This window comes from Oncorhynchus mykiss, chromosome 1 (genome assembly GCF_013265735.2).
Source record: "Oncorhynchus mykiss isolate Arlee chromosome 1, USDA_OmykA_1.1, whole genome shotgun sequence".
Lineage (NCBI taxonomy): Eukaryota > Metazoa > Chordata > Actinopteri > Salmoniformes > Salmonidae > Oncorhynchus > Oncorhynchus mykiss.
In genome coordinates, this window is record NC_048565.1 from 59399495 (window position 1) to 59422919 (window position 23425).

At 42.7% G+C, this 23425-nt stretch overlaps 1 protein-coding gene across 2 annotated transcripts; it reads right to left on the minus strand.

Annotated features, from left to right (window-relative positions):
* Positions 1–6649: 6649 nt before the first annotated feature.
* si:dkey-275b16.2 (peroxisomal N(1)-acetyl-spermine/spermidine oxidase) lies at positions 6650–22923 on the minus strand. 2 transcript variants are annotated; one of them, XM_021606278.2, is made up of 10 exons: positions 22647–22914; positions 18769–18945; positions 18343–18473; positions 18067–18254; positions 17034–17224; positions 15302–15471; positions 15088–15173; positions 14868–14980; positions 7924–8072; positions 6650–7827 (listed from the first exon to the last, which is right to left on the minus strand). In XM_021606278.2, exons 1-10 carry the CDS (start codon positions 22804–22806, stop codon positions 7675–7677), a joined length of 1518 nt encoding a protein of 505 aa, XP_021461953.1. In that variant the 5' UTR covers positions 22807–22914; the 3' UTR covers positions 6650–7674. The 2 variants fall into 2 exon arrangements, with proteins under 2 accessions (XP_021461953.1, XP_036836973.1); XM_036981078.1 differs by lacking the exon at positions 18769–18945 and having other exon boundaries at positions 22647–22923.
* Positions 22924–23425: the final 502 nt, after the last annotated feature.

Here is a 23425-nt window from a genome sequence, read left to right on the forward strand (position 1 = left end):
CATAAATGACCAGCATGGTCAAATAATAATAATCACAGTAGTTGTCGAGGGTGCAGCAAGTCAGTACCTCAGGAGTAAATAGGAGTTGGCTTTTCATAGCCGATCAATGAGAGTATCTCTACCACTCCTGCTGTCTCTAGAGAGTTGAAAACAGCAGGCCTGGGACAGGTAGCACATCCGGTGAACTCTGGCGAATTAATCTTTCTTCTCAAATCCAATGGACATAAAACGATATAGAGGTATGATAGCTATCGATTTTGAGACATGACATGTAGTATTTTAATATTTTAGTATACACTTTTCATATGAATGCAAAATTCCTGTTGTTCAAAGATTTCTCACAAAAACAAGCGTATCTGTGAAATGTCAACGGAGCACTGAGCATACCGCAAGCCTTTTATTTTCAATGTCCTTTTACATTTAATTCAGCTCGTGTCATTTTAATTTTGTTTTTTGTGACCAGTGGAAACACCTTTGTAGACGACCACAACAACATTTAAAATCCTCAAAGGTTGCTGCGAGAAAGCAGCACCTGCTTATTATGGGATGTGCATTAGATTATGAAATATTTTTTGGGGGGATATAATGTTAATGACATGTTAGAGAAAGAGCCCACTGAATGATTCAGAACATGAAGAATCATATTTGTTTTGGTAAAATGTATACTGAACAATAATATAAATGCAAAATGCAACAACTTAAAAGATTTTACTGAGTTACAGTTCATATAAGGAAATCAGTCAATTTACCATTTTTTAGGTACTAATCTATGGATTTCACGTGACTGGGAATACATATATGCATCTGTTGGTGACAGAAGCCTTAAAATAAATGGGCCTCACAATGGGCCTGAGGATTTTGTCACGATATTCCTGTGCATTTAAATTGCCATTGATAAAATGCAATTGTGTTCGTTGTCTGTAGCTTTTTCCTGCCCATACCATAACCCAACCAACACTCTTTTCACAACGTTGACATCAGCAAACTGCTCGCCCACATGACGCCATTCACGTGGTCTGCGGTTAAGTCTGGTTGGACGTACTGCTAAAATTATGTTGGAGGCGGCTTATGGTAGAGAAATTAACATTAACTTCTCTGGCAACAGCTCTGGTGGACATTCCTGCAGTCAGCATGCCAATTGCACACTCCCTCAAAACTTGAGACATCTGTGGCATTGTGTTTTGTGACAAAACTGCACATTTTAAAGTGGCCTTTTATTGTCCCCAGTACAAGGTACACCTGCGTAATGATCATACTGTTTAATTAGCTTATTGATATGTCACACCAGTCAGGTGGAAGGATTATCGTGGCAAAGGAGAACTTCTCACTAACAAGGATATAAACCAATTTGTGCACAAAATTTGAGAGAAATACGCTTTTTGTGTAAAATTTCAGGATACTTTTATTTGAGCTTATAAAACATGGGACCAACACATTACACGTTGTATTTAGGACCAACTCCATATTAATGCCCATGATTTTGGAATAAATGTTCAATGAGAAAATCCCACATACTTTTGCACACACACACACACACACACACACACACACACACACACACACACACACACACACACACACACACACACACACACACAGTTAATTCATCAAGCTACACACAATACCCCATAATGACAAACAGTTTTGTTGAAATTTTAGCAAATTGATATAATAGAAAAAAAAGAAATATTACATTTCCATAAGTACTCAGACCCTTTACTCAGTACTTTGAAAGTTTCTTAAATCAAATCAAATCAAATTTATTTAGCCCTTCTTACATCAGCTGATATCTCAAAGTGCTGTACAGAAAGCCAGCCTAAAACCCCAAACAGCAAGCAATGCAGGTGTAGAAGCTCAGTGGCTAGGAAAAACTCCATAGAAAGGCCAGAACCTAGGAAGAAACCTAGAGAGGAACCAGGCTATGCGGGGTGGCCTGTCCTCTTCTGGCTGTTCCGGGTGGAGATTATAACAGAACATGGCCAAGATGTTCAAATGTTCATATATGACCTGCAGGGTCAAATAATAATAATGACAGTGGATGTCGAGGGTGCAACAGGTTAGGAGTAAATGCCAGTTGGCTTTTCATAGCCGTTCATTCAGAGTATCTCTACCGCTCCTGCTGTCTCTAGAGAGTTGAAAACAGCAGGTCTGGGACAGGTGGCACGTCCTGTGAACAGGTCAGGGTTCCATAGCTGCAGGTAGAACAGTTGAAACTGGATTAGCAGCATGGCCAGGTGGACTGGGGACAGCAAGGATTCATCAGGACAGGTAGTCCTGAGCCATGGTCCTAGGGCTCAGGTCCTCCGAGAGAGAGAGAAAGAAAGAAAGAGAGAAAGAGAATTAGAGAGAGCATACTTAAATTCACACAGGAAACCAGATAAGACAGGAGAAACACTCCAGATATAACAGACTGACCCTAGCCCCCCGACACATAAACTACTGCAGCATAAATACTGGAGGCTGAGACAGGAGGGGTCGGGAGACACTGTGGCCCCGTCCAACGACACCCCCGGACAGGGCCAAACGATAGTTCCAACCGCCGTGTAAGTGAATGGAGAGTAGGTGAACGGATGATCTCCTTATGTGTGGTTCCCACCGTGAAGCATGGAGGTGTGATGGTGCTTTGCTGGTGACACTGTCTGTGATTTATGTAGAATTCAAGGCACACTTAATCAGCATGGCTACCACAGCACTCTGCAGCGATACACCATCCCATCTGGTTTGTGCTTAGTGGGACTATCATTTGTTTTCAACACGACAATGACCCAACACACCTCCAGGCTGTGTAAGAGCTATTTCACCAAGGAGAGTGATGGAGTGCTGCATCAGAGGACCTGGCCTCCACAATCACCCGACCTTAACCCAATTGAGATGGTTTGGGATAAGTTGGCCCGCAGAGTGGAGGAAAAACAGCCAACAAGTGCTCAGCATATGTGGGAACTGTTGGAAAAGCATTCCAGGTGAAGCTGGTTGAGAGAATGCCAAGCTGTCATCAAGGCAAAGGGTGGCTACTTTGAAGAATCGCAAATATTAAATATTTTGATTTGTTTAACACTTGTTTGGTTGCTACATGTGTTATTTCATAGCTTTGGTTTTCACTATTACTCTACGATGTCGAAAATAGTAAAACCATTGAATGAGTAGGTGTGTCCAAACATTTGACTAGTACTGACTGTATATATACAGTTGAAGTCGGAAGTTTACATACACCTTAGCCAAATACATTTAAACTCAGTTTTTCACAATTCCTGACATTTAATCCTAGTAAAAATTCCCTGTTTTAGCACAGATAGGATCACCACTTTATTTTAAGAATGTGAAATGTCAGAATAATAGTAGAGAGAATAATTTATTTCAGCTTTTATTTTTTTCATCACATTCCCAGTGGGTCAGAAGTTCACATATACTCAATTAGTATTTGATAGCATTGCCTTTAAATTTAGTTACTTGGATCAAACGTTTCGGGTAGCCTTCCACAAGCTTCTCACAAAAAGTTGGGTAACTGAGCCAGGTTTGTTGGCCTCTTTGCTCGCACACACTTTTTCAGTTCTGCCCACAAATTTTCTATAGAATTGAGGTCAGGGCTTTGTGATGGCCACTCCAATACCTTGACTTCATTGTCCTTAAGCCATTTTGCCACAACTTTGGAAGTATGCTTGGGGTCATTGTCCATTTGGAAGACCCATTTGCCACCAAGCTTTAACTTCCTGACTGATGTCTTGAGATGTTGCTTCAATATATGCACATCATTTTCCTCCCTCATGATGCCATCTATTTTGTGAAGTGCACCAGTCCCACCTGCAGAAAAGCACCCCTACAACATGATACCTCCACCCCTGTGCTTCATGGTTGGAATGGTCTTCTTCAGCTTGCAAGCATCCCCCTTTTTCCTTCAAACATAACGATGGTCATTATGGCCAAACAGTTCTATTTTTGTTTCATCAAACCAGAGAACATTTCTCCAAAAAGTACAATCTTTGTCCCCATGTGCAGTTGAAAAACGTAGTCTGGCTTTTTTTATGGCGGTTTTGGAGCAGTGGCTTCTTCCTTGCTGAGCGACCTTTCAGGTTATGTCAATATAGAACTCGTTTTACTGTGGATATTGATATCTTTTGTACCTGTTTCCTCCAGCATCTTCACAAGGTCCTTTGTTGTGCATGACACAAGTCATTGATTTGCACTTTTCGCACCAGTTTTCCGCATTATTGTGTGCTCCCATGGTGTTTATACTTGCGTACTATTGTTTGTACAGATGAACGTGGTAACTTCAGGCGTTTGGAAATTGCTCCCAAGGACGAACCAGACTTGTCTACAAATTTTCTGGGCTGATTTCTTTTGATTTTCCTATGATGTCAAGCAAAGAGGCACCGAGTTTGAAGGTATGCCTTGAAATACATCCACAGGTACACCTCCAATTGACTCAAATTATGTCAATTAGCCTATCAGAATTTTCCAAGCTGTTTAAAGGAACAGTTAATTTAGTGTATGTAAACTTCTGACCCCCTGGAATTGTGATAGTGAATTATAAGAGAAATAATCGGTCTGTAAACAATTGTTTGAAAAATGACTTGTGTCATGCACAAAGTAGATGTCCTAACCGACTTCCCAAAACTATAGTTTGTTAACAAGAAATGTGTGTAGTGGTTGAAAAATGACTTCTAATGACTCCAACCTAAGTAGATGTAAACTTCTGACTTCAACTGTATATATATATATATATATATATATATATATACAGTGCCTTGCGAAAGTATTCGGCCCCCTTGAACTTTGCGACCTTTTGCCACATTTCAGGCTTCAAACATAAAGATATAAAACTGTATTTTTTTTTACAGCTGTAATCGCAGCAAAAGGTGGTGCTACAAAGTATTAACTTAAGGGGGCTGAATAATTTTGCACGCCCAATTTTTCAGTTTTTGATTTGTTAAAAAAGTTTTAAATATCCAATAAATGTCGTTCCACTTCATGATTGTGTCCCACTTGTTGTTGATTCTTCACAACAAAATAGAGTTTTATATCTTTATGTTTGAAGCCTGAAATGTGGCAAAAGGTCGCAAAGTTCAAGGGGGCCGAATACTTTCGCAAGGCACTGGATATATACACACACACACATTTGAAGTCGGAAGTTTAAATACACTTAGGTTGAAGTCATTAAAATAACACATCCTAGATCTGAATGAAATATTCTTATTAAATACTTTTTTCTTTACATAGTTGAATGTGCTGACAACAAAATCACACAAAAATGATCAATGGAAATCAAAATTATCAAACCATGGAGGTCTGGATTTGGAGTCATACTCAAAATTAAAGTGGAAAACCACACTACAGGCTGATCCAACTTTGATGTAATGTCCTTAAAACAAGTCAAAATGAGGCTCAGTAGTGTGTGTGGCCTCCACGTGCCTCTATGACCTCCCTACAACGCCTGGGCATGCTCCTGATGAGGTGGTGGATGGTCTCCTGAGGGATCTCCTCCCAGACCTGGACTAAAGCGTCCGCCAACTCCCGGACAGTCTGTGGTGCAACGTGGCTTTGGTGGATGGAGCGAGACATGATGTCCCAGATGTGCTCAATTGGATTCAGATCTGGGGAACGGGCGGGCCAGTCCATAGCATCAATGCCTTCCTCTTGAAGGAACTGATGACACACTCCAGCCACATGAGGTCTAGCATTGTCTTGCATTAGGAGGAACCCAGGGCCAACCGCACCAGCATATTGTCTCACAAGAGGTCTGAGGATCTCATCTCGGTACCTAATGGCAGTCAGGCTACCTCTGGTGAGCACATGGAGGCCTGTCCGGCCCCCCAAAGAAATGCCACCCCACACCATGACTGACACACCGCCAAACCGGTCATGCTGGAGGATGTTGCAGGCAGCAGAACGTTCTCCACGGCGTCTCCAGACTCTGTCACGTCTGTCACATGTGCTCAGTGTGAACCTGCTTTCATCTGTGAAGAGCACAAGGCGCCAGTGGCGAATTTGCCAATCTTGGTGTTCTCTGGCAAATGCCAAACGCCCCCACCTGTGGAGGTCAGGCCCTCATGGAGTCTGTTTCTGACCGTTTGAGCAGACACATGCACATTTATGGCCTGCTGGAGGTCATTTTTCAGGGCTCTGGCAGTGCTCCTCCTGCTCCTCCTTGCACAAAGGCGGAGGTAGCGGTCCTGCTGCTGGGTTGCCTGTCTCCTGGTAGTGCCTCCATGCTCTGGACACTACGCTGACAGACACAGCAAACCTTCTTGCCACAGCTCGCATTGATGTGCCATCCTGGATGAGCTGCACTACCTGAGCCACTTGTGTGGGTTGTAGACTCCGTCTCATGTTACCACTAGAGTGAAAGCACCGCCAGCATTCAAAAGTGACCAAAACATCAGCCAGGAAGCATAGGAACTGAGAAGTGGTCTGTGGTCACCACCTGCAGAACCACTCCTTTATTGTGGGTGTCTTGCTAATTGCCTATAATTTCCACCTGTTGTCTATTCCATTTGCACAACAGCATGTGACATTTATTGTCAATCAGTGTTGCTTCCTAAGTGGACAGTTTGATTTCACAGAAGTGTGATTGACTTGGAGTTACATTGCGTTATTTTAGTGTTCCCTTTATTTTTTTGAGCAGTGTATAAAAGAGAGTACAAAACATTTCCTATGAAAGTTTTTGTGCAATACATATGTTTTTTATTGATATGAACAGTATATTTAAGAGGACAGATTTAAGGCGTGATATTAAACATTACATAAAAAAATAACAAAACACTGAAAGTAATGGTGAACATTATGAAATCTAAAATCATTAGATTTAAACACCAATTGTTAACAGTAAAATCAGACACCATGAGACTGAGTGGCTTGCAATTAATTTGATTTAAGTAATAATCAAAACAATTTCAAATCGTGAATAATCTCTTAAAACAAATATTTGGTGAAGATCATAATATTCAACAAATGGTTCAGTAGCAATAGGTTCTGGGAACATTAACCCACATTGGCCAGTCAAAGATATGGAGCCCTTTTGTGTAAGATCAAGTTGTCCCTACACACTGTTTTAAGTTCTGTTTTTGCTTCTCCCCTAATGATTAATATTAGGACTTGTAAGCGGATCCTAGAACTAAACATAAGGGTAACTTATACCCAGAGATATACTGAACAAAAATATAAAACGCAACATGCAAAGTGTTGGTCCTATGTTTCTTGAGCCTAAATTAAAAAAAAACATTTTTTCAAGAAATCTTCAATACACAAAAAGCGTATTTCTCTCAAATTTTGTTCACAAATTTGGTTACATCCCTGTTAGTGAGCATTTCTCCTTTGCCAAGATAATCCATCCACCTGACAGGTGTGGCATATAAAGAAGCTGATTAAACAGGAAGATGATCACACAGGTGAACCTTGTGCTGGGGACAATAAAAGGTAACTGAGGAATATTTATGTCAGTTATAAAGCCCTTTTGTGTGTGTGTGTGGGGGGGGCTCATTCTAATTGGCTGGGCCTGGCTCCTCAGTGGGTGGCGGTGCCCCTGCCCAGTCATGTGAAATTAATAGATTAGGGGCTAATTTATCTATTTCAATTGACTGACTTCCTACTACGAACTGTAACTCAGTAAAATCTTGTTGCATGTTGCATTTATATTTTTGTTCAGTATATAACACTTTTACAACGAGTGAGTTCTTGTCCTTATAGCTTTGATCTGGTTGGCTGGAATGTGCTGGGGGCGGAGTAGTGAGATATGAGTCTACCAGCTTCCCTCCAGCCAGTAAGCAGCGCTCCATGGACAGTGGAGAAGAAGGAAGGATGGGTGGCTTCTCCAGCAAACAACACCTGGAGAGGCTGAGAGAGAGAGAGAATATATAAGAGAGAGAATATGAGAGAAAGTGGGTCAAAAGATGACAGAATACACCATATGAACTGTGTATGTGTGTATACCTGTTCCCCTTGTTGTGGTAGTGGTTCAGCCAGGTTGTGTATATCCTGCAGTGAGGTTCCAGTAGCGGTGTAGGTGTAGGAGCCACAGGTCCATGGGTCATGGAACCACTGAGACCTCAGAACACGCCGTGGGGTGATGGTTGGGTTCCCTACACACACAGACAAACACACAGAAACGTAACGTTATGACTATAACTACTGTTCCCTGAAGGAGGGAAAAGGAGGTACAATCCAACTATGTGGAGTAACACAGTCACAACGTATATTGAAGAACTAAAGTCACTCCTGACGAGGCCAATGAAATCCACACCTTGCTGGAAGCCCTGTCTTCCACAGGTGATAACTCTGAGGCTCGGATATATTCCTTCAAGTCAGTACCACACCTCACTGCGCCCAGAACCGGGTGGCGCAGGGCCAAACAGACGTTGTACCTCATTTTCTTCCAAGGAAAAGTAGTTATAGTCATAACGTTACATTCACTTTCAGTTGGTACTCTAGGTACAACACAACTATGGGGAAATGTAATCCTGTCCCAAGTCGACCCAATGGATACCAAGTGAAATAGCCCATGGAAGACCACCCAGACCGCCAACCTGCAAGATGCAGTCGTCTGGGTATTGCACACTGCCTTAGACCCTCTCCTGTCAGCACGCTATGTGCTACACTTGGAGCAGTGACATCCAAGCGACAAACCTCACAAAAGTGTGGTGATGCCCAACTTGCCACCGCCCAAGATGCTGCCAGACCCCTGGGTAGAGTGGGCACGTACACCGCTAGGTAACCCTTGCTGCTATAGTGACAAGAAAAAGTATGTGAACCCTTTGGAATTACCATGATTTCTGCATAAATTTGCCATCAAATTTGATCTGATCTTCATCTAAGTCACAACAATAGACAAACTTAGTGTGCTTAAAAACTAATAACACAAATTGTATTTTTCTTGTCTATATTGAAAACATAATTTAAACATTCACACTGTAGGTTGGAAAAAGTATGTGAACCCCTTCGCTAATGACTTCTAATTGAAGTCATGCAATTGAAGTCAGCTAACCTGGAGTCCAATCAATGAGACGAGATGCCTCGCCCTATAAAAAACACTCACAAAATTTGAGTTTGCTAGTCACAAGAAGAATTGCCTGATGTGAACCATGCCTCAAACAAAATAGATCTCAGGAGACCTAAGATTAAGAACTGTTGACTTGCATAAAACTGGAAAGGGTTACAAAAGTATCTCTAAAAGCCTTGATGTTCATCAGTCCACTAAATGGACAAAGTTCAGCACTGTTGCTACTCTCCCTGGGAGTGGACGTCCTGCAAAGATGACTGCAAGAGCACAGAGCAGAACGCTCAATGAGGTTAAGAAGAGTCCTAGTGTCAGCCAAAGACTTCCAGAAATCTCTGGAACATGAGAACATATCTGTTGACGAGTCTACGATACGTAAAACACTAAATGGTGTTCATGTGAGGACACCATGGAAGAAGACCTTACTACACGTCTGAAGTTTGCAGAAGAGCACCTGGATGTTCCACAGTGCTACTGGCAAAATATTCTGTGGACAGATGAAACTAAAGTTGAGTTGTTTGGAACACAACACTGTGTGGAGATCAAACAGGCACAGCACACCAACATCAAAACCTCATCCCATCTGTAAAGTATGGTGGAGGGAGCATCATCGGTTTGGGGCTGCTTTGCTGCCTCAGGGCCTGGACAGCTTGCTATCATCGACGGAAAAATGAATTCCCAAGTTTATCAAGACATTTTGCAGGAGAATGTTAGGCTATTTGTCCACCAATTGAAGCTCAACAGAAGTTGGGTGATGCAACAGGACAACGACCCAAAACAGACGTAAATCAATTAACAGAATGGCTTCAACAGAAGAAAATATGCCTTCTGGAGTGGCCCAGTCAGAATCCTGACATCAACCTGATTGAGATGCTGTGGCATGATCTCAAGAGAGCAGTTCACGCCAGACACCCCAAGAATATTGCTGAGATGACGCAATCTCTTTTTTTTGTTGTTTAATTTGACCCCTTTTTCTCCCCAATTTTGTGGTATCCAATTGTTGTAGTAGCTACTATCTTGTCTCATCGCTACAACTCCCGTACGGGCTCGGGAGAGACGAAGGTTAAAAGTCATGCGTCCTCCGATACACAACCCAACCAAGCCGCACTGCTTTTTAACACAGCGCGCATCCAACCCGGAAGCCAGCCACACCAATGTGTCGGAGTACCTGGCCACCTTGGTTAGCGCGCACTGCGGCCGGGCCGCCACAGGAGTCGCTGGTGCGCGATGAGACAATGACACCCCTACCGACCAAGCCCTCCCTAACCAGGACGACGCTAGGTCAATTGTGCGTCGCCCCACGGACATCCCGGTCGCGGCCGGTTACGACAGAGCCTGGGCGTGAACCCAGGGACTCTGATGGCACAGCTGGCGCTGCAGTACAGCGCCCTTAACCACTGCACCACCCGGGACGCCCGATGACGCAATCTCAATCGCACTCCACACTGCCCTTTCACACCAATGTGAGAATGCTGCTCATTGACTACAGCTCAGGGTTCAACACCACAGTGCCCACAAAGCTCATCACTAAGCTAAGGACCCTGGGACTAATCACCTCCCTCTGCAATTGGATCCTGGACTTCCTGACGGGCCGCCCCCAGGTGGTAAGGGTAGGCAACAAAACATCTGCCACGCTGATCCTAAACATTGGGGCCCCTCAGGGGTGTGTACTTAGACCCCTCCTGTACTCCCCGTTCATCCATGACTGCATGGCAAACACGACTCCAACACCATCACTAAGTTTGCTGACGACACAACAGTGGTAGGCCTGATCACAGACAATGATGTGACAGCCTATAGGGAGGAGGCCAGAGACCTGGCATTGGGGTGCCAGAACAACAACCTCTCCCTCAATGTGAGCAAGACAAAGGAGCTGATCATGGACTACAGGAAAAGGCAGGCCGAACAGACCACCATTAACATCGACAGGGCTGTAGTGGAGTGGGTCAAGAGTTTCAAGTTCCTTGTGTCCACATCAAACTATCATGGTCCAAACACACCAAGACAGTTGTGAAGAGTGTAAGTGTAAGTCTCTGTGACATTTTTTTATTTTTTTTAAACCTTTATTTAACTTAACAAATTCTTATTTTCAATGACGGCCTAGGAACAGTGGGTTAACTGCCTGTTCAGGGGCAGAACGACAGATTGTCAGCTCTGGGATTTGAACATGAAACCTTTCAGTTACAAGTCCAACGCTCTAACCACTAGGCTACCCTGCCGCATCTTGTGTCCTTCTCCTTAGTTGTCTGTGTTTACTTTCACTCGTTCTGGAAGAGTGGTCTTCTAAGGACAGCTAATGAGCAGTGTCGATGATCCGAAGAGTTGTGATGAGAGCTGTGTAGTAGATGATGATTTGAAGAGAATAACCAGATGGTCCTACTTAAATTCACTTTCTTAGACACAGAACAGCTACTCAACATAACATTGATTGTTAGAGGGTACTTTGTCTTCTTCAACTCATGTTGATTTTCAGGGTAGTGACCAATGGAGACCAAGCTGCAGCTTGTGGTCCTTCTAGTCTGAAATGTTAATTATTAACTCAGTCTTTTATACACTTGGGTAAAAAGGGTTATTTCCATCATACTGACACGCTCTCTGAGCTCCCTCGGGCGTGGCTAGTTACAGGGCAAAAGATCAAAAACAATGATCTTGTTAGAAAACTAAATTCACATTCCTATCTTTACAAAAATATTATCTTCATCCTTGTTATTTCCTACACAGCGTAAAGGATGTATACCTGATATACACAGTGTGAAAGCTCTTCAAGTTACAATATTTGTTATATCACTTTTATACCATTTTTATGACATCACAAAATAGACATTCATTTCCCATATTCCGTCTCTCATCATTCCCCACATTCAGATGTTGAAATATTGTCCCAGTGTTCACTGTTGGACGTTAAGAGTTTTTGAGCGGTAAAACCTTCTGGAACAAAGGTATTCCATTCACCAATACAAGAGACCAAATGGAGTTGTCTGCTGCCTACAATTTACGATCGACGTGAGGTGTCATAAAACCTCCACACCAATTCCTCCTCCCCTCTGCGGGTGAGAGGGCTCAGTAGACACTGATCCATTGTAACCTGATCTTTGGATCCTATCAGGAGAGTCATGACAAATTAAAGATTTTGTCCCATCCTACAGTGCTTACGAAAGTTCAGACCCCTTCACTTTTCCACATTTTGTTACGTTACAGCCTGATTCTAAAATTGATTAAATTACAAAATGTTCCTCATTCTACACACAATACCACATAATGACAAAATGAAAACAGGTTTTTAGATTAAAAAAATATATATATTAAATAGTATTCAGACCCTTTGCTATGAAACTTGAAATTGAGCTCAGGTGCATCCTGTTTCCATTGATCATCCTTGAGATGTTTCTACAGCTTGGAGTCCACCCGTGGTACATTCAATTGATTGGACATGACTTGGAAAGGCACATACCTGTCTATATAAGGTCCCAGAGTTAACAGTGCATGTCAGAGCAAGAACACAAGCCATGAGGTCGAATGATTTGTCCGTAGAGCTCCGAGAGAGGATGGTCCCCAAGAACACAGTGGCCTCCATCATCCTTAAATGGAAGAAGTTTGGAACCACCAAGAGTCTTCCTAGGGCTGGCAGCCCGGCCAAACTGAGCACTCTGACAGAGCTCCAGAGTTCCTCTGTGGAGATGGCAGAAACTTCCAGAAGGGCAACCATCTCTGCAGCACTCTGCCAATCAGGCCTTTATGGTAGAGTGGCCAGACGGAAGCCACTCCTCAGTAAAATGCACATGACAGCCTGCTTGGTTTGCCAAAAGTCACCTAAAGGACTCTCAGACCATGAGAAATAAGATTATCTGGCCTGAACACCATGTGTCACGTCTGGACGAAACCTGGCACCATCCCTACAGTGCATGGTAGTGGCAGCATCCTGCTGTGGGGATGTTTTTCAGTAGTCAGGATCGAGGGAAAGATGAACGAAGAAAACCTGCTTCAGAGCGCAGACTGGGGCGAAGCACACAGCCAAGACAACGCGGGAGTGGCTTCGTGACAAATCTCAATGTCCTTGAGTGGCCCAGCCAGAGCACAGACTTTAACCCCATCAAACATCTCTGAAGAGACCGGAAAATAACGGTGCAGCAACGCTCCCCATCCAACCTGACAGAGCTCGAGAGGATCTGCAGATTACAATGGGAGAAACTCACCAAATACAGGTATGCCATGCTTGTAGCATCATACCCAAGAAGACTCGAGGCTGTAATCGCTGCCAAAAGTGCTTCAACAAAGTACTGAGTAAAGGCTCTGAATACTTATGTAAATAAGATATGTTTTTAATTTTAAATACATTTGCAAACATTTCTAAAAACAAGTTTTTTCTTTGTCATTATGGGGTATTGTGTGTATAGGGTGATGAGAAAAAATACATGATTTAATCAATTTTAGAATAAGTAACGAAATGTGGGAAAAGTGAAAGGGTCTTTCCGAATGCACTGTACATCCTGATATTATCAGGTTCTGACGACTAGATGGTTCTGTTCATGCTTTTAGGTGATTTTTTTTATTTTAAAATGTAAGAATCACCCCTCCCCTCAATGTTAAAGGAATAGTTCACCCAAATTACATATTCGTTTCCTTACCCTGTAAGCAGTCTATGGTCAAGGTATGACAGAAACCCACGCTTTGGTTTTGTTTACCTGGCCAATGTTTAAAATGCTAACTTTTTTTTAGCGTTTCTGGCACAGATCCAGTGCAAGTCAATGGAACCTATATTAGCATTTTCACACTTCATATCCAAGGATGAAGAATCAATACTCCGAGCCGCAGCTCCATACTAATTGTCAGACATGGAGCACTGATACTATATACTCGTTGTTGGGGTGGGACTGGCGTGGCGTGTCCATGGGTGGCTTTTAAATTTTTTTTTATGTCCAAATAAGTTTGGTCCAAATCGGATATTAGGTACTTTACTAAAATATATGAATCCTATAAATTTAAAAATGCCAATTTGGGTGCAATCAATTAGCTTAATTTCCCAGAGATCAAAATTCTATTTCAACAAAGTAATGTTGCAGGAATGCGAATTTTATCCGTTTTCAACATAATAAACGATTTCTGAACAATCTGAGATGGGGTGGGTGTCATAACCCCTTTTTCTTGTGCTTTGAGGTGGAATGACCCAGGGGCGATTCATAAAAAAATAGAATTCCCAGGAATGAAAAGTGTTGAGCTCGAGAAAGACCGCTCCTTTCGGGATCCAACCCTGCTTGTTCCCTCGACTCCGTTACCAACAACCAATCGCCTACAGAGCCCATAACCTGTACCACTAGACACCTCAAAGGGACTAGTGAGCTACAGGCAGGAATCATCAATGAATCCCAGCAATGAGACACCAAGGGGGAGGGGCGCATTGGTCGCGCATTGGTCGCTCAGACCTGTGTTAAGGCCCCTCGCTCCGGTGGTTAGCCTAGCCAAGTTTAAAGGGGCTGCTTCCTCATCGGAGGTGCACGCAAGACCCAATTCTTCGAAATCCTCCAACTCCAGGAATTGGAAATAGGAATGGGGTTGCCATTAAGCTGGGGGAAAGCTTCATTCACAGGAAGTCAAGGCTGCTAGCTTGGTCTTTTCAGTCCAAGCCAGGCTAGATGGCCTTATTGACCAAAGCAAGGTCCGTTCAGAATATCCAAGCGACTTAACACTATACTAAACAATAGAGCTACCCAAGCAACTCCACCGTGGGGAAGCAGGAATACCTAGTAGTAGCAAGTTCGCCTCTACGAACAAAAAGGGAACAAAAGATTAACACACTACTGACTGACGTGTAGATTACAGACATGAAAGTACATAACCTGCGTATGAGGCATGTGATGGAGGGGTTAGATGTTAGAAGGTTTACCTGTGAACCTGCGTATAAGGTGTGTTACGGAGTGTGTGACGTCCTGTTCTGGCAGAGTCTCCATGAACTCAGACTCATGACCAGCGATCCAGCCACACAAAACATGGCCATACCTGGAGAGACAGGGGTAGAGAGGGGGAAAGAGGGTGAGAGGCAAGAGGCGTGGGGAGTTCAAGACATTGAGTTTGAGATTTTTAGTTTGTGTGTACGTCTTAGTTACCGCTCAGTGGGTTTGAGGACAGTGAAACCAAACAGTTTCTTGATCCAGAGTCTCTCCACATCTGATACCTGGTCCACCAAGTCTGACTAGAAGGCAACAGTAAAAAAAACTACTGTTACTGTCTGTGTGTTTGCAATGATAGATATATATTGTGTTCCTCAAGGATCCGTTTTGGGCCCAATACTCTTTTCACCGCATGCTTTGTGTTTCATACCTCGTCTTCCCAGACCAGGTATATGACCTCACAGTCGTCGTCCCACCAGGGTTGGTCAAACTCCACAAAGATCTTGTTGTTGGTTCCAAAGCCCATCCTCTGAACAGAGTGCAGCTTGTGGAGGGGTAGAGGAGGGGAGAGGAGGGTACCATGATGCTTCTTCAGATAACCTGATAGAATAATAGTAGATATTATTAGGTACACTGAACAAAAATGTAAACACTTCATGTAAAAAGTATTGGTCCCATGTTTCATGAGCTGAAATAAAAGATCCCAGAAATGTTCCATATGCACATTATGCAAATTTCTCTCAGATTTTGTGCACAAATTTGTTTACATCCCTGTTAGTATCCATCTGACAGGTGTGGCATATCAGGAAGCTGATTAAACAGAACGATCATTACACAGGTGCACCCTGTGCTGCGGACAATAAAAGGCCACTAAAATGTGAAGTTGTCAAACACAATACCACAGATGTCTCAAGTTCTGAGGGAGCGTGTAGTTGGCATGCTGACTGCAGGAATGTCCACCAGAGCTGTTGACAGATAATTTAAATGTTCATTTTTCTACCATAAGCAGCCTCCAATGTCATTTTAGAGAACTTGCTAGTATGTCCAACCGGCCTCACAACCACAGACCACGTGTAACCATGCTAGCCCAGGACCTCCACATCCAGCTTCTTCACCTACGGGATCGTCCGAGACCAGTCACCCCCGACAGCTGATGAAACGGGGGGCTTGCGGAACCAAAAAATGTCCATACAAACTGTCAGAAACCATCTCAGGAAAGCTCATCTGCGTGTTCGTCGTCCTCACCAGGGTCTTGACCTGACTGCAGTTCAGAGTCGTATCCGACTTCAGTGGGCAACTGCTCACCTTCGATGGACACTGGCATGCTGGAGAGGTGTGCTCTTCACCGATGAACTGTACCGGCTTGCTGATGTCAACATTGTGAACAGTGTGCCCAATGGTGGCGGTGAGATTATGGTATGGGCAGGCATAAGCTATGGACAACGAACACAATTGCATTTTAGCGATGGCAATTTGAATGCGCAGAGATACCATGACGAGATCCCGAGGCCCATTGTCGTGCCATTCTTCCGCCTCCATTACCTCATGCTCATGTACGGCCCCATGTCGCTAGGATCTGTACACAATTCCTGGAAACTGAAAATGTCCCAGTTCTTCCATAGCCTGCATATTCACCAGACATGTCACCCATTGAGCATGTTCGGGATGTTCTGGATCGGTGTGTACGACAGCGTGTTCCCGCCAATATCCAGCAACTTGGCACAATCATTGAAGAGCAATCGGACGACATCCCACAATCAACAGCCTGGTTTTCTGACCCACGCCCCTACTTTAAAAAAAAATGTTATTTGTGACCAACAGATGCAAATCTGGACTGATTTCCTTATATGAACTGTAACTCAGTAAAATCTTTGAAATTGCTGCATTTATATTTTTGTCCATTGTAGCTTTGGAGGTTGTTCTAAAAAAAAAATAGTAAATGAGAGGAGAAGAGAGACATGGCATGGTGCCTATTTTAGGTAGCCTGTCAGCACAGAAAACTCAGACTTCCAGTTCTTTGAGAAGGTACGGTCACAATGTTTGTTACTGGTTATAAAAGGTTAATGTTTAGAAACTTAGAAGAGAGGTCATAAAATGTAATATAAGAGAACATTTTAACAGTAGTCATTTGACATCTGTGTGTGTGTGTGTGTGAGACCTACCGAGAGGGACAGTGAGGATGACGTGGTCCGCTGGGATTCTCTCTCCATCTTCACACTCCAACACAACAGGGTACTCTCTCCCTCCTTTCCTCACCACCCTCTGCCAGTGGACACAACTGACTGGTCGATGGTAGGAGACTATCCCAGCAGGAAGCTCTTTCATCAAGTTGTCGATTAACCCTTCATAACCTCTGAAAGAGACAGAACAGCAGTCTAGTCAAGTCACTCACACAGCGGTAAACTGAGAAAGGTGCAATCAATGTCTACACACACACACACACACACACACACACACACACACACACACACACACACACACACACACACAGCAGAAGGATTTTTTGACAGCCTAATTTAGATATTTTATGCTTAGAATTTACGACATTTGGTAGGCTATTTGTTACTCAACTTGTTTAGAATTAGATACACACAGCTTCTCTTCGGGCATTACTTGTTGCCCTAGAATACTTAATAAAGCCTTGCTCACCAGAATAAAGTCATAACATCAATAGAATAAATGTATCAATAATGTAGCTGACATCTGTAAAGTTCTTCTTTAACGTTTAGAGACCGGGGAGAAACTGCAATAACCCGGAAAGATTTTCTGTAAAACTTCCAAATGACAACAGTTTGACCGGTTTTATGAAAAGCTGTGAAAACAATCCATCAAGATTCAGATAATAATATTTCAGTTGGTCTTGGATGCATATTTTATGTGGTTAAAATAGCCTACTGTCAGCTTTATTTCTCCGAAAAAGATGGCACGTTTGCAAAGTACTTAACGGTCCATTCGCAGTCTCTTAAGATGCTGAAATAAATACATAATTTCTCTCCACTCCTGTTCCAGAGACAAAATTGTTGCTTGCCGTAAAACGATACACCAAATGTTAATATTGTAGCCTACTAATATTATATTAGGCTACATTGTGAGAGGTTATAGGAGTACAGTCATTGTGCAGATTTCAGTTACTATTCCATTTAACCCAGCCGCACCCCTGCATTCCCCATCCCCTGCGACCCCACACAAACTGACCGGGGGAAGGTGCAGTCCAATCCAGGCAAGGTCTTGTACAGTCCAAAGGCTCCCAGGCCCAGCGTGTCCAGAGTGTGTGTTCCATTCACACAACACTCCACCTTCAACAGAGTACTGATCAAAGACAGACGGACAGACTGACAGGACAGACTGTCACCTTGCCACCGCTCTGCTGCACGCTGACGCACCTACACACACACACACGCACATTTAACAGGCAGACAAGAGATATAGGTATACGGTGTGTGTATGTGTGTGGGCGCATGTGTGACGTACCTCTGTCCTTATGAACTCTCCGACACTGCTATACGGTTCTCCTCCCTGTTCGCTGAACTCGCCTCCCTCCTCCAACACCTCAGCAAATAGCTCTACAGCAGGACCCATCAGCTCTGGAGTCAGCTTATGACCTGGTAGAAACATAACACAATGCTAACGAACTACTGACTAGCTAAGACTTTGTATGAGCCAATGTTTTTTCTATGGGGTTCATACATTGACCGACAAAAAAAAAAAAAAAAAAAAAAAAGGGAACGGAGAGCGCATCCACAGTTTGGTCTGTCGCTTGTACATACGCAACTCATGTTAGTTCAACTCATTTTAACTTCTGACGGACAAAAAAAAAGAAAAAAAAAAACTGACTGGGTGACATAATATTACATTTTCATCCATTAAAATCAGTCTCTGTCTGGCCCAACTTTTTACCAGAGCTGGAGAACCAGTTTGGTACCCATGGTGGGTGACCTCCTATAGCCAGGTCCTGGTTCTCCGGAGTCAGGCTCTCTGGGTCCAGCAGGCTGTACTGTCTGGACAGACAGAACACTGGGTTAGCCTCCGACGGACCATGGATCCAGTTAGCACCAATCTCTATGATGTTATTACCTAGAGGAGAGAGTGGGAAGGGAGAGTGTAATACATTCAAACAAGTTTAGCAACACACAGCATATGAGTAGGTTACACAATTACACAGCAATAAAAATAAGTGCTATGGTTTTATGATAGACTGCAGTTAAAGACGCATCATGGTTTGATATATTACCGTATATTGATAAAGCTACAGCCTACTGTATCACATGCTTTTTTGACAATGTTTATTGACACCGGTCATATTCAATGGGTGTTGCCCATTTCTAAATTCATCAGTTATTCTACACTCTGGCACAATCAGATGAGAGTGCCCTGAAATCAGAGTAGATGGCCAGACTGCAGGAATGTCCACCAGAGCTGTTGCCAGAGAATTGAATGTTAATTTCTCTACCATAAGCCGCCTCCAACGTTGTTTTAGAAAATTTGGCAGTACGTCCAACTGGTCTCACAATGTCAGACCACTTGAAGCCCTGGAATGCAATGATATCAAACTCATTAAACTTACGGAAACCACGTTTGACTCTGTTCTATTAATTCAATTCCAGCCATTACAATTAGGCCGCCTCCTATAGCCCCTCCCACCAACTGCCACTGCGTTCGACATCCCTATGGGGCCTAGGCACACAAATTCTCCTAGAGAGAAGGGGGAACACTGAAGTATGCATTTATGACAGTTCTACAGTCAACAGAGGCCCAGGCTTTTGGCATAGATGGTAAAGTTCTCCTTTCTGGACTGCAACATGTTAAGATTGTGCCCTCCACAGCACTTGATATACATTGATTGGTAGTTTAACCTATAATTAGATTTGCTATTTGTCTCCGTACTCAATAAATGGTGAAACACTGTCATGGTGTTCTTTGTTTTCGAATGTATATGCATGAAACATACATCATGAAAACCATGTCTCACACTCAGTCATAGTTTGTAGAATAACAAATGGATTGGTAAGATTTAGGCACAGTCACCTTTTATAAGGTTAGTGGGAAAGTTAATAATTTAAACAACCTAAATATACTCATATTCACTTAACATTTAGTATTTATCATTCTCCATACCTTATGTTCCAATGCATCAAACTCTATGCATGCCCACCATGGAATTGGTCAGCTGCTATTTGAGAACTAATCTGGTTTAGAAATCAAAGTGGTTATCTTATTACACAGATTGTATCGCAAGGTATGCCACAGTGCCTTCAGAAAGAATTCGTACCCTTGATTTATTCCACATTTTGTTGTGTTACAGCCTGAACTCAATGGATTAAATATATTTTTTTTCAACCATCTTCACATAATACCCAAAAAGTGAAAACATATTTTTAGACAAATTAAATACAGAAATCTTATCTATATAAGAATGCACACCCGAGTCAATACACGTTAGAATAACCTTTAGCAGCGATTAAGACTAAGCTTAATCGATGGTTAAGACTAAGAAAAAGTGCTTTGCACACATGGATCGTATAATTTTTTAAATAAAATTCTTCAAGCTCTGTCAAGTTGTTTGTTGATCATTTCTAGACAGCCATTTTAAGTTTTGCCATAGATATCCAAGCAGATTTAAGTAAAACTGTAACTAAGTCACTCAGGAACATTCTTGGTAAGCAACTGCAGTGCATATTCGGCCTTGGGTTTTAGGTTATTTGTCCTGCTGAAAGGTGAATGTCTCCCAGTGTCTGTTGGAAAGCAGACTGAACCAGATTTTCCCCTCTAAGATTTAGCTATATTCCGTGTTTTATTATCGTAAAAAACGCACTAGTCCTTGCCGATGACAAGCATACCCATAACATGATGCAGCCATCACCATGGTTGAAAATATGAAGAGTAGTACTCAGTGATGTGTTGTATTTGCCACAAACATAAGGCTTTGTATTCAAGACAAAGTTAATTTCTTCGCCACATTTTTTGCAGTTTTACTTTAGTGCCTTGTTGCAAACAGATGGCATATTTTGGAATATTTTTAGTCTGTACAAGCTTCCTTCTTTTCACTCTGTCAATTAGGTTAGCCATGATATATCAGACCTATACCACAGGTATGACAAAATATGTATTTTTTCTGCTCGAATTACGATGGTAACAAGATTATTATAGCAATAAGGCTCCTCAGGGTATTTTGGCAACGCATTGCGTCGTGCCTAAGAACAGCCTCTAGCAGTGGTATATTGGCCATATACCACACCCCCTTGGGCCTTATTGCTTAAGTATGTTTTGGCAAATATGCATATTGCAGTGGTGTCCAACACGGAACCCAAACCGGCTGTGCAGCGTGCACCATCGTGCATTATTTTGTCCTCCCACACCAAACGAGATCACGACACGCAGGTTAAAATATCAAAACAAACTCTGAAACAATTACATTAATTTGGGAACAGGTCAAAAAGCATTAAACATTTACGGCAATTTAGCTAGCTAGCTTTCACTTGCTAGCTAATTTGTCCTATTTAGCTAGCTTGCTGTTGCTAACTAATTTGTCCTGGGATATAAACATTGAGTTGTTATTTTACCTGAAATGCACAAGGTCCTCTACCTCGACAATTAATCCACACAAAATGGCCAACCGAATCGTTTCTAGTCATCTCTCCTCCATCCAGGCTTTTTCATCTTTGAACTTATGTTGATTGGCATCTACACTTTCATAGTATTACCACGACAACCGGCACAACAGTTTGTCTTTCAATCACCGACGTGGGTATAACCAATGAGGAGATGGCACATGGGGATCTGCTTCTATAAACCAATGAGGAGATGGGAGATGCAGGACTTGCAGCACGAACTGCGTCAGAAATAGAAAGGAGTATCGCAGATGCTCGTTGGCGAGATTTCGAAATGTATTTTGCGACGCGAGCGGTGTAGTCAGCCTGTTAACCTCCATTCTAGCATACATGATTACACACACCTTTCCACCTTTTTGCTTTTATTTGGGATTCTATGCAAAGTATATTATTGAATGTTTCGTTAAGCTTGCAGCTAGTTCCTTGAAATAAGACAATCATGCCAAAACATTTTACTTCACTGGCAGAGTGAGGATAATTAAACACAAATTGACTTTTATAGTAGCTGGCTAGGCTAGTCAAACTGTAATATTGCCTAGCTTTCAATAAATTGGCTAAATGGTCAACGATGTTACCTCTTCACAGGATCAAAACAAATCGTATTGCATGCTGCATATTTCAAGTGCACTCGAAAACAGATATTTATCTATAGCTATTCCTCTTCATCAGACAGCAACTTGCGTTTTCACAACAGGCTGTGTTTACGACTAGAAACAGTAGATAGAAGATTGGCTGTCTTCATCACGAGGTGTACGAGAGTTCAAATTCAGCCGTCTGCCACATTTGCCCGAGTAGACCGTGTTGAAGTATTCTTTTTATGAGAAAATTCAAGGTGCCAACACATGTTATGGTCATCATAAGAATGTTTCTGTCATAAGCAACAACATCAAAAAAACAGCTCCTTCCTAGACTGGGATCGAGCAACTTCACGTTTTTCACCTATCCCCTTGATAGCTGCAAGATGCAGTTGGTGAAGTGAAGACATAACTTCATGACCTTTGATCACATGATTTTTGTAAAGTTCCTGCAGTCGAGATGTAAGCGTAAATCGGACGATTTTATCACCATAAATGCAACCCTTTGAAAAGCGGTGAGAATCGACTTGGCAAAATTAAGTGATCCGATCGAACGCACCCCTTTCTCTCTTCATGTTCCCTCTACACTCACCCATTTTGCCTGTCTTTATCCTTCCTCCACTCCGCCCCGTCGCTTCCAGGATCCTCACATTGCGGAAACCATGTTTGGTTAACTTCAAAGCTGCTCCAATACCAGATATTCCACAGCCAACTATTACAATCTGCGAGTCCAACCCGTGCCGCAAAGCCATAGCGGTGCCCTGATGTCTATCAACTGGTCTCCGTCGCTCCCTCTCCACTCGATCTTCTTCTTCTTCTTCGATGGGTTTCACTTGCGGTTGGCATCCAATGTTAATGGTTCATTACCGCCACCAGCTGTACGGGGTATTGAATAAGAACAACAAAAAACATTCCGGGAAAGGTGGAAAACGTCATCACACTAAATAAAACACGTAAAATATAAAAATAAAAACACCATACTTCTTCAATCACAGTCCACTCCAAAATGCATCCCTACACAGGCTCAGGGGCCTGTGTACATTCACAAACAGGATTTATTGCACTGCATTGGCTGTGAAATCAAGAAGACCCCAAAAAACTTCAGCAGCATGCACAATGACTCCAATTTTCTTAGACTTCTTCTCCACTTGTGCTGTACAGTTTATAACTATTGCAATAAATAATACAAAGTCCACCTTTTTAACATGTAACATTTCACTATCCCTCGGTTGATGAGAAACCTTCGCTGGTTGTGCTTCTTCCCCACCACACGCTCCTTTACATTTTCTCACCGCCTCCAGATAAGAGACACTTTGGACGCTCCTTACCCATGCCACCTCATTCTCCTTCACCCTTCATAGGGCACTCCAA